Source organism: Macaca nemestrina, chromosome 5 (assembly GCF_043159975.1).
Source record: "Macaca nemestrina isolate mMacNem1 chromosome 5, mMacNem.hap1, whole genome shotgun sequence".
NCBI classification, from domain to species: Eukaryota; Metazoa; Chordata; class Mammalia; order Primates; family Cercopithecidae; genus Macaca; species Macaca nemestrina.
In genome coordinates, this window is record NC_092129.1 from 34,171,534 (window position 1) to 34,184,102 (window position 12,569).

General features: G+C 39.1%; 1 protein-coding gene and 1 long non-coding RNA gene across 11 annotated transcripts in view; one reads left to right on the forward strand and one right to left on the reverse strand.

Annotated features, from left to right (window-relative positions):
* The window catches only part of LOC105465590 (laminin subunit alpha 2), a 628,094-nt gene that overhangs the window by 607,357 nt on the left and 8,168 nt on the right, over positions 1–12,569 (forward strand). For all 7 annotated transcript variants that reach the window (XM_071096438.1, XM_071096439.1, XM_071096441.1 and 4 more), the window contains 3 exons: positions 8,457–8,569; positions 8,886–9,075; positions 10,993–11,148. In XM_071096438.1, the coding sequence (XP_070952539.1) occupies positions 8,457–8,569; positions 8,886–9,075; positions 10,993–11,148 (459 nt within the window). The remainder of the gene's footprint in view (positions 1–8,456; positions 8,570–8,885; positions 9,076–10,992; positions 11,149–12,569) is intronic.
* Positions 8,469–12,569, reverse strand: part of LOC139363302 (uncharacterized) — a 53,793-nt gene continuing 49,692 nt past the window's right edge. For all 4 annotated transcript variants that reach the window (XR_011623357.1, XR_011623354.1, XR_011623356.1 and 1 more), the window contains one exon: positions 8,469–8,600. This is a non-coding gene — a long non-coding RNA (uncharacterized lncRNA). The remainder of the gene's footprint in view (positions 8,601–12,569) is intronic.

Sequence of the window (12,569 nt, forward strand, 5' to 3'; positions counted from 1 at the left end):
GTGCTGCGGTTGTATTCCATACCAGTAATGGGTGGGATATGTTGTCTTGAGTGCAGATCTTGAAAACTCTTGAATATCTCATTCTCTTCCTTAGTGTCCACGATGGAATTGGTTAAGCAATGTGCTCCTTGCACTAGAAATATTTATTCAATGGGAGGCCAAATAACCATCATTCAAGGAAACTGGTTATTCACTCCAAGCATCCTTTCATCCTTTGTAAAATATGGATATTTCACCTACCTTGCCTACCACATAGAGTTATTATGAAAAACCAAATGGGATAATGTATGTGGAAGTTCTTTGAAAACTGGGAAAAGCATACCCACATAGACAATCTGAGGAATCCCTGCATTTAGTGAATAACTACTACGTGTCCAGTACTCTGCCAGGTGTTTCGTATCTGTTATTTCATTTGATCTCCACACTATTAATTGTTTTATTTACATTTATTTATATTGCTGCAAGTATTATATTTTACAAAGGAAAATACCTAAGATCCCACAGCTAGCAAGTGGAAAACCATCAGTCATGTGGGGATTAGTTCCAGGTGTTGATTTCATCCTAAGGCATTCCTGAGATCTGCCACATGGATTCCAGAATGTTTCGTCAGTTCTTTTATAATTCAGCCACAGGCTAGATCTTTGCTTAGCAAAGGTAAGGTTAATGATCCTCCTCTTCACCCTTATATACCTGAAAATTATGTGTTTCTCAGACTCAAGAATGCATTTTCAATTGAAGAATTAGAAAACATCATGAGTTGAATGAACTTTTTTGACCTTGGATCCTAATGTCCACTTATAAAAATGTTTCTAGGAGAAAACAGAGCCTAATTTCTAAACAACTAACTTAAAAGTATAAAGTGAAATTGGCAAGAGCCCTAACGATCATCTGGTCCAATCACCATCTTAATGCATGAATTCCTTTTATATGATACTTACAGCCTTTGCTTGAACACTTCATTGACAAGATTTTCCAGTGTTATAACAAGGCAGGCTCGAGTTGTTAGAAAGCCATTGGTTATATTGGGGTAAAAATGAGTCCCCAAAACTTCTATGTAATGATCGTGTTTCTACAGGCAAACACACTTTATTATGTATTCTCTAACGTCCCTTCAAGAATTTGAAAATAGCTGTCTTCTCCTTCCCTAGGCTAACCATTTCCCTAGTTCAGGTATTCTTTGTATTACCTCATTTCTAATTGTTACCCCTCTATGATCAGTATTCTTAAATTTGAAATATTCCCTTCATAATATGGCACCTACTACTCAAAAGGAAGTCACCAGCTCAGGGGACGGTGGGACCCCTCCCTCCCTTAATTGTTACCATATTTCTACTAATGCACCTAAGAATGTTTTAACGTTTTTAATAGATACAATGCTACTAATTCCTAATCGAGTACCTTATTCAATCAAGCAGAACCTCATGGACCTTCTTATCTATCACTAGAACATCCTCCAGGCAGGTCTCTCAACCTGTGCTGGTTTGGATTTTTAGGGATAACCCTGCCAGCCTCCATGGATCACCTTACTTTTCTAAGTACTTACACAAACTTCATTTTATAGGGCCTCTCAAGCACATTTTTCTGTGGTATTTAGAGATCACACTTTTTCCCTTTTTCTCAAAATAAAGATACTTGCCCATCTGGGAATGGAGATTTTTACTCATTTAAGGTTCTTTTTTTTTTTTTTTTATAACCTTCTGTTCTAATTTCGATTTCCATTTCCTCTCAGCAGTGTATGTTTTAACTTTTCCGAAAACAGAGCATTCCACTTAGTAGATGAGACAGAAGCAAAAAGTTGAGTAGCACGCCAAACTGGTTGGTTTAGAAAGAATCACCGAACATTAGAGCTAGAAGACACCCTAAAGATTCCAACTCTTAACTTGCACATGAGGAAAGAAAGCCCTCAAACTTACAGCATGGCCCAGGGTTACCAACATGAGCGATAGTTGGAACTAAAACCCAGATAACTAAATTCCAACTGCTATTTCCCCTTCTTTTTTTTTTTTTTTTTTTTTTTTTTGAGACAGGGTTTCGCTCTTGTTGCCCAGGCTGGAGTGTAATGTCACAATCTCAGCTCACTGCAACCTCTGCCTCCCGGGTTCAAGCAATTCTCCTGCCTCAGTCTCCCAAGTAGCTAGGATTACGGGCATGCACCACCACGCCTGGCTAATTTTGTATTTTTAGTTGAGACGGGATTTCTCCATGTTGGTCAGGCTGGTCTCGAACTCCCGACCTCAGGTGATCCTCTCGCCTTGGCCTCCCAAAGTGCTGGGATTACAGGCACGAGACACGGTGCCCAGCCTATTTCCCCTTCTTTTGCACATTGTAATTATTTCCGACTGTGTGGTCAGGATTAGATTTTTTAGAACTTTCCATCTCTATTAATTGTATCATATTCTAGAGTTCAGATTATGGAGCCACAAATATCTTCTGTTTTAATTTGATTCCTTTCTTATGTTCTTTTTTTGTGTGTAGGGGGAAAAAGGTGTCTTCTTTTTAAAGGTTATTAAAAGTTAAAAGTTTTACAGTTTAATTTATAACAAATATTTATTAAGCATCTACTAAGTGCAAAGTTGAATATGATATTATCATTGCTGGTCAGGGAAAAAGAGAGAGAGTTGCTTTTTCTGCCATAGCCCTCCCACTTTTATTCCATGATTTCTGGCAGGTTACTTGTCCTTTCTAAAAGTAAAATAATTAACAGACAAATAAGGATAGTAATATCTTCCTGCTAGGATTACTATTATGAGGGAATAAGTTATACATTTTATGCAAAGCACCCAGCACCATGCCTGGCTCAAAGTAACATTCCATCTCTGTATTTATTCTTGTGTTTGTTTAACTTCTGTGTTTCTTTAACTTAATTATTCTAGTTAGTTTAACTTTTCACATTTTTAGGGTGGGTGACAGGTGCTAGAAAAAAAAGGGATGTGGTAAGTATTCAATTTTTAAGCAATTCCAAACCCTTTTATTGGTTTGATATGTAATGATATATGCATTGTAATGATGTGGTTATTAAATAAGTCCTCCATAATTTTCAATTCTCACCATTTTCCTTTTTTGTATCAGACTTTAGATTCTTTTTTTTTTTTTTTTCTTGCTCTGTTGCCCAGGCTGGTGTGCAGTGGCACAATCATGGCTCACTGCAGCCTCAATCTCCCAGGCTCAGGCAATCCTCAAGCCTCAGCCACCTGAGTAGCTGGGTCTACAGGTGCATTGCACTGTGTCTGGCTAATTTTTGTATTTTTAATAGAGATGGGATTTCGCCATGTTGGCCAGGCTGGTCTCGAACTCTTGGGAAGTGATCCACCTGCCTCAGTCTGCCAAAGTGTTGAGATTACAGGCATGAACCACCATGCCTGGCCCAGAATTTAGATTTTTAAGAGTTATTTAAGAACTAAGACTTAAAAGTTAACTCCTGAAGTGAGAACTGCCTATTTATGAGCTCCATATTTGTGCTAGCACAGTTGACAGAAAAGATCTCCTATTCTCAGTGCCCTTCTTTTTCTTCTTTACACCCATCACACCCAATCCTGCCAGCAACTAACAGCATGAGGACAACATTCACTATACTACAGGGCAATGTAAGAGTGTCTTGAGAAAGCTCTGCCCTGTGAAATGGATTATGTCAATCTTATGATTAATTCATGTTGAACATGCTAGATTAAAGAGCATTTCATGCATATTATCTCATTTCATAGTATGGTAGCTTGTCTTCTCTTTATACTTCTCTCTTATTCTTTAGCCCATTCAGAGCTAGAGAAAACATTTCTACGTGTTCTATTTGTGGATATTTTTCATGGAGGATGGCAGGAGGTAGAGGTAGATAAGAGGCTGAACTTCAAGTATTACAGAAATTTGTTGACATGTGGAAAGTTCTCTGCAAGTATGTGCACTGTTTAGACCAAGTCTTTTTAACAAGGATAGCTTGTGTGGATTTGTAGATAATGAGCTGGTTACATTCTTTTACTTGAATTTTATTGAAGAGTTCAGCTGTAAACCTCACAGTTTAAAATGTGAAAACTAAGAAAAACAATACAAGTAGCCATGGAGAGTTCCTGTACTGATGAGGTCTCTTTGGGATTTGAGGAAAAGAAGTGAACAGCGAAGGAAATAATAAAGGAAAGGAAAGTGATTTCCCTAGGAGCTTTAGTGCTACACCTTTAAGAGCTAAGTACAGTCAAGGCCAAAGGATAAACTGATTGGCTACTGATATGTATTCACAGAGAAAACATACATTTTCCACATATCAAGGAATCCCTGTTTAGACATTAATGTATAAATATTACTGTAAATGCCCAAGACCCACCAAATGAGCTTAAGTGCAGTGTTAACAATAATTCAGTTTCTCAATAAACATCTTGAGTAGGGCTTTTATATTTTAGAAGATTAAAGTCAGTGCTATAAAAAATATCTTCCATTTATTCATCCATAAAGAAAATCATGACAAATAAGCATCAGATGTGATTTTAGCCCACATTTATTAGGGGAATTATTGACTCATGAAAGAAGAAAATTATGCAATTTCTATGATGATTCATTGTTTGGTGCTTTCAAGAACAAAGATGCCAGTTTTGATAAATGCAACATAAATCTCTGCTCAGGACCTAGGAAATTCAAGAGATGCTTATCAACGAATTATACGCACTCCTGAATCTAAGAACTCATTTCCAAATGTCAGCCACCAATCTGCAGATAGAAACGACCATTGCTTTATTCTGACCTGAAGTTAAACAAGTGACACTGTGAGGGTGAAAACGTTTTGGCGCCATTACTAATTTGGTGCACTATCTACTTGCGTAAACAAGGCTTTGGGAAGCATGGCTTCCTCCATAATTATTCCCAACCACGTCACTGATATAATCAACAGGTGCACCACCACGCTAGACTCCCCAGCCACGTCCTGTCTGCCTACAACCTGTAACCTACCAAGCAAAGGCAAATGAAAAACAAGCATATCTGTCCTCCTTTCATACCCCATTTTCACCATTATCTATTTCTAGTACTTTAAAAAGTCCCCACAAGGTGGCAGAATTGTAACACGTTGAGATTGATGAGCCTCTACTGAGACCGTGAATTTTTTTTTTATTATTATTATTCTTGTTTTAACACATTTGAGAGATTAGTGTGTCCAAAACAACACAGGCAAAGCATCATGTCCGTAGAGATGAGGATGCCTTCAAGTATACACTAGCTTAGAAAAGGATGATTCATCTTGCAATGACCATTCTTTAAAAGTTCCTTAAAATTACCTCATTAGATCTTTTCTCTTACCCTTTTGTCTTAGCTTAGATTTTAATGGCAAGCAGAGTTGAAAACATCCTTAATGACAAGATCATTTTATTTCTGAGCAAAGCACGGGGCAGTGTCTGTTCCATCTCACTTGTTCCCCCTTTAACATTCTAGAAGGAAAAAGGAAGCTTGAGCTGCTGAATGAGCAGCTCCACCCACTGTGGAACATGAGGCAGAAGGAAGAGAAGAGGAAGCAACACCGGGCAAACCAATAAACTGGTGCTGCCCTGATTCCATCGTGTTTTTTTCTTTTTGAGACAGGTTCTTGCTTTATTGTCCAGGCTGGAGTGCAGTGATGCAATCGTAATTCACTCTAACCTTGAACTCCTGGACTCAAGCAATTCTCCTGCCTTAGCCTCCCAAGTAGCTGGGGCTTTCAGCATGCAACAACATGCCTGGCTAATTTTTTATTTTTTTTAATTTTTGTTGTTGTTGTTGTTGTTGTTCTTTTGGAGAGACAGAGCGGGGCAGGGGTCCTCACTTTGTTGCCCAGGCTGGTCTCAAACTACTAGCCTCAAGTGGTCTTCCTGCCTCGGCTTTCCAAATGCTGGGATTACAAACATGAGCCTCCATGCCCATCAGACTTGGTTTCAGTTTACCCCAGGAAAAGTGATGCAAGGAAGACATCCTTTAACCAAGCAAGGGGGAGATCTAGATTTGTACAAAACGCTGTCAAATTAGAGGGTGGGGAATTTTTGTCCCATTTAAATCCTGAGGTACACATGTATAAAAAGCCTCTCACACCAGCACTTCTCAGTCCTTTTCCAACTACCAGTTTAATAAAGGAAGGTGATAGAAGTTTTATTAAAACAACATCCATCCTGTTGCAAATCAATGATAGTAAACATCACCTTGGATGTCCTTAAAAACAAAGGGCTATACACCATAATGGCTTTAAACTTTGAGGTTACATGTTACAGTGTCAGTTTGGTACAACTGTTCCGTAACATTGGCTCATCTGAGAACACCATTTTATTAAGCACTGCTTCTGCCTGCTTCTCCAGGGCTGCCCGTTGCAGAAATGGAGGATCTAATCCAGGAGGTGCTGTTCTTCCTAAATTTCAATCGGGTGTGTCCTGCAATGACTCTTAAAAGAACTTTGACAAAGTCCTTGTCCTTTTCTGGTCAAAGGTTTTTTTCTAAAATGACTTGACCAGTGCCTTGTCCATCTAGAAAATCTGATAGTGTACGACGACACAACAACAAAACAAAAACAAACAAAAATCTGCTGCTTAGCTCGGGACCAGTTTTGGATACACCTGTCCAGTCTACCAGCAATCAAAAAGTCCCCCACAGCATACAGCTGCTACCAGCAGTGTACGACTGCCACCTTGAAATTTGTTTTCATTTTAATAGAGAAGTTATATTAACATTTACATATAGGAATTAGACAAGTGACTGTAACCGCGATAACATGGACATAACCCACTGGTGGTTCTCTTTTGAGCTACATGTAATTGTTTCCTAATTCCTCAGCATCCATTCACGATTTTAATCCCTCAGTTTTCAGAGCCGAGGGTGTAAAGATGTTTCAGTGAAATTCTGTCCCCAGTGGACTCACAGCAGATAGGATTCTCTTAGCAATTTCTGAGGAAGACCGCGGGCTCCGCATGTTTGTCGAGATGGTCCTCCGTCCGGGAAGTATCGTGAGAGGTTGATAAAAGACCCCAATTCTATTAATAGGAGTATTCATGACTGAGATCTTAAGCTACCGAAGCGTCTCCATTCGGGCTCTTTTTGCAGGCAGCGTAATAAGAAAGGTGCCACATGCTGACTCTAAAAGAGGCCATTCAACTGTGCGAATGAATAGCATTTTCCTGTCCTGCCCACGGGGTTTTGCATAGCTGTGTGAATTTCGGCCAGTCTGCTCTTTATAACTGACCATCTCCCGGGAAGCAAGAAGGGAAATACTTCCATGAAGACCAATTTTATAGTGTTTCAAAACACTTAAAGCCTTTTACCTGCTGTGGCAGAGTGCTTCGTTTGACTAAGATCAAGAGAAAAGAGAACAAGGCTTTTCCTCATCAAGTAAAAATGTCCTGTGTGCTGATGAGTCATCTCTGAGGTACACTCTTTGGGAAGAACACTGTGCATCAAAAGCCTGCCTTGGGCTGCTTGAGAACCTCTGCTGAGTCAGCACTCACTGGGGCAGTGGCCCAGCCAGAGCTATTAAGTGCAGATCTTAAAAACAGATGTGTTGGTGAGAGTGTGCAGGTTATTTTCTCATGTACTGCGTGTTCTAAGAGCCTTCCTAAGCAGCCTGTATATCGAGCTATCTTGTGAAAATAGAGAACAGGGAAAGGAATTGTGGCTTTGGTAATTTAAGGAGCCTTGATTATTTATGGAGCTGTGTGTTATGGTAGCCAAATGTGATCTACTTAGCCAGGACCACTGTATGCTTTGCAAGCCCCAGTGCAAAACTGAAAATGCAGGACCCCTCATTGAAAAATTATTAAGAATTTCAAGATGGTGACAGCAGAGCATTAAACCATGTGACGGCACAGCCCCGCACCTAGCTCTCCCCCTTCAGCACCCTGGGAAGCTGATCTTTGAACAGTGGCAGTTGAAATGGTGTATGGTGGGTTACATTTTTAAAATGTGCTGGGTTGCCTAGCAACTGGCAAGGGCCTGAATGGGCTGACGTGCAGGTTTAGATACACCATCTTGAAAGTCTAAATTCATGGAAACCTTCTAGTGGACTGATAATTTTCAAGAAAAAGTAATATAGTGGGAGATGGAAATGGGGAGGGCAAGAAAAAACACATTTTTCTACTGTTATAACCCAAGCGGCTAGCTTGTCATTTTCACTGTTCGATCTTCTAAGAATAGAACTCTTCATACGTGAAGGAAAAATGAAAGGGAAATTCCAGTTTTCTCAGAAATATAAATAAATTTTTAGAGGATAATGAAACTATGAATTAATCAATACATATGTCTGAGCACATTCCTTTAGCAATTCAAGGGTGTGATATAAGAAAACTGATTCACACTCACTGAGCACTTGATAATAAGTACTTACTATGCAGTAGACTACAGAGATGAATAATGTACAGTTTTTATTCTTAAAGAATTACTCTAATATGTAAGAAACAATTAGACAGCATCATTACCTTTTTAAAGAACAGTCCATAATCTCTTGTCTTTCTCTCCTGGGTATTTTACAGGGTCCTTGTGCTGCAGAATCAGAACCAGCTCTTTTGATGGGGAGCAAGCAGTTCGGGCTTTCAAGAAACAGTCACATTGCAATTGCATTTGATGACACCAAAGTTAAAAACCGGTATGTATCATCCTGAGACACTGGGAAAGAACTGATAAATGAAGAACTGAGTATTCGTGTTTAATTAAGTTTAATCTACTACACTTATTAATTAATGAAGCTAGCTTTTCTTTTAATTTACTGAGTACAGTAGAGAATAGAATGTTATTTGAGCCTGAGGAGCCCAATGTAGGAAATCAGTAGTCCAGGACATTCCTCATCTCTGAGAAGGTTTTACTCTCCTTTATGAAAATGCAGCCATGATCTGATACTGCTCTATTTTAGCATGAGAATGCTCTTATTTTTCTATTTGACTTTGCATGCTTTTGTTTCACAGTCTCACAATTGAGTTGGAAGTAAGAACCGAAGCTGAATCTGGCTTGCTTTTTTACATGGCTCGCATCAATCATGCTGATTTTGCCACAGTTCAGCTGAGAAATGGATTGCCCTACTTCAGCTATGACTTGGGGAGTGGGGACACCAACACCATGATCCCCACCAAAATCAATGATGGCCAGTGGCACAAGGTAATAGTCCCCTGGATATTGGCAGTACCCTAAGGGAATTAGTGAGTGGCAGCCATCAGCATTCTCCTGGTGCCAGTATATTTTGCCAGGGCAGACACTGACTCTGGCAGAAGCTAAAAATAAAATGAGTGCCATATACAACTACTACAATCTTGGAAAATGTGCTCAGACCTGTGTAGGTTTACATTTGACCACTGACATGCTTCATCATGGTTCCATCACTGCTATTTGGCTGTGGTTCTCAAACCTCTACCCATAAACTGAGACCAGGCGGCTGAAGACATTTCCACTGCTCTAAGTGAGAAACGTAGAACAACAGAGTGTGTTCATCATAAAGCTTGATGTATTCGATCTGAAGGAATAATATTTATTCTGAGATTATATTATAGCATTTTCATGGTGGCTAAAAGGCCTTTCTATTATGAAATAGTATTTGCCAAAAGCAAAAGTTGGCAACACTAAAATGGGTCCCAAGGCTCCCCACCTAACCACACACTGGTCTGTGAAAACCAGGAATCCAGGAATCTCTGGCTTATCATGCTTAAAGGGCTCTAAGGTATCATTTCTACTGACAGTTATTTGGAACAATTTTAAAAACGTTGGCCTTACACCCAGAAACTGGTACTATTATGGGCACAGAAGGCTCGTTTGCCAGCTTACTGTCCTCTTTGGCATGACTGCAAATAGATAATATACTGCCTGATTAAAACAAAATCTCAACATTTGTCTCTGCACCTGCGATAGCCTATGAAGTAAAGCTTCCCTAGGTAGACCAATAAAATTTTTAATTTTCAGAGTACGATATTATTAGATGTTAGATTTGGTTAATGTTAACATACTTGGACTTGTCATATTCTAGAAAGTCAAAAAACCTTAAAAAACGCAAAGCCAACCAATTTGTTATCATGGAAATAAGAAAAAGAATCTTCATTTTTGCTGGGAGCTTATGACTAGCAAATATGGATCCAAATGAAGGAGCTCTCATTAAGATTTCTTCCATCTCTAGCTAATAGAATAATAAATATGACACTTGAGAAAAAGACATATCGTTGAACCACAATGAGGCTGGGATTAAGAAAGGGACTTAAATACTATAATTAGTCAAATTAAAAATGGATTTTATTTTTGATGGTTTTTTAAAATTACTTCCCAAACCAGAATAAATATATGTAAAATGAAGAGTTAAATTACTCTAATCCTGACCCAGACTAATTTTTAAACCATCATGGTACTTTAGCGTTTTACAGGCTTTCATGCTCCTTTACCTAAATTCAGACTCAAGATTTTTATACTCCAGCCAGTCTTTACACCCCTTATTTCATTCTGTCTCAGAAGATAATTCGCTCCACCACCCTAATTTCAGCCTCAGTCAGTTCTCTGTCTTCCTCCCTGACTTTGTACTCATCAGTTTCTGCAGAAAGAAGTGCAGCCTATTTGTGCCACTCTTTCTCTAATTGTACACAAGAAGGGCCTGTTAGGCAAAAGGACGTAGCGTATCTGAAATCGTGTTGGGAGCCCAGGCTCCTTGCTCAATCAAACTAAGGCACTTTTAAAACTGTACATGAATTTTGCTGCACTTAATTCATGAAAGTGCTATTAGTCTGCAGGCTTCCTTACAACATTCCTCCCTCTCAACACATATCCACACTCGGGAAACTCCTGAAGAGACTTCAACCTAAAACTGACCCAGGAAAATTCGGTATTCTTTTGGTGATAGTAGTCATGGAAAAGACAGAATTTGAGATATTCTGTAAAATGGGTTTAACTTTCCCATATATAATGGGCTTAGCACATACTAAGCACTGTGTACATTGTTTCAATTTTTCTTGGTAACATTGTTAAAGTCCTTATGTCTTATACTCTGCATATTTGAAATTTGTTCAGGATTGGCATTAATGACCTCTTTCTTTTTTGTAGATTAAGATAATGAGAAGTAAGCAAGAAGGAATTCTTTATGTAGATGGGGCCTCCAACAGAACCATTAGTCCCAGAAAAGCTGACATCCTGGATGTTGTGGGAATGCTGTATGTTGGTGGGTTACCCATCAACTACACTACCCGAAGAATTGGTCCAGTAAATATCTAATTTCTTCTTTATTACCTAAATATATGACTGATTCATTTATTGATATATTTTGATTTATTAGGTCACATGGGCCCATGAAAGCTGATAGGTGAGTAGGAAGTTATCTTTTCTGAAAAGGGACAGGTTTTTTTTTTGGTTTTTTTTTTTGAGACGGAGTCTTGCTTTGTCACCCAGGCTGGAGTGCAGTGACGCGATCTTGGCTTACGCCCGGATAATTTTTTGTACTTTTAATAGAGATGGGGTTTCACCGTGTTAGCCAGGATGGTCTCCATCTCTTGACCTCATGATCCGCCTGCCTCGGCCTTCCAAAGTGCTGGGATTACAGGCGTGAGTCACCGTGCCCGGCGGACAGAAGGTTTTTTAGATTAGCTTATGAGAGACAATGCCACGGAACACTGAGTGGGGATTCTGGAGCCAGACTCTCTTGGTTTGAATACCTATTTAACTATTGACTAGCTGTGTGTTTTGGAGCAAGTTAATCTTTTTTAACAAAGAATTCTCTTTTGCAAAATAGGGTAATGATAATACTAAACACAAAGGATTGCATAAAGATTAAATGATTGAGTTGGGCGTGGTGGCTCACACCTGTAATCTCAGCACTTTGGGAGGCCAAGGCAGGCAGATCCCTTGAGACCAGGAGTTCAAGACCAGCCTGGCCAAAAACCCTGTCTCTACTAAAAATACAAAAAATTAGCCAGGTGTGGTGGTATGTGCCTGTAGTCCCAGCTAGTTCGGGGGCTGAGGCACGAGAATCACTTGAACCCGAGGGGCAGAGGTTGCAGTGAGCTGTAATAGCACCACTGCATTCCAGCCTGGGCAACACAGCAAGACCCTGTCTCAAAAAACAAATAAATAAATAAAAATAAAGTGATTGGAAGAGTAGCAGGCATATAAAAAGCACTGAAAGATGAAAATGATGGTATGTATTCATGGTGTTCAGGCATAGAGATTTAGCAAATATTGAGAGATGCAGTAGTTAGAGTACAGTTATCCAATTTTGGATTCAGAATTTAAAGCCCTCACAGTTTTGTAAATCAATATTCACCAAATAATTTTTTTTATCAGACCATGTGTCCTAGTTTGCTTTGGAAAGTGTTACTCTGAGAGAAGCATGGGGGATTGATTCGTGCTTTTAGAGAACACACTAGATACAAATGTGATACATTTCTGTACTCAAATTAGAACACATGATAATGTAGATTTGCTCACTCATCAAAGACAATCACCCATTATAGTTGTAATTCTCAGCATTTGGCTTCTCTTGTGGATGATCAGTATTACTTTCCTTTCATAGCTATTGGATATGCTTTTTAGGTCTATCAAAAACAAAAGTCTCTGAAGTGACACTGGTAAAAGCAATTCACTTGAATTTTAAAAACAGATAAAATATAATGGACCAGAGTGTGATT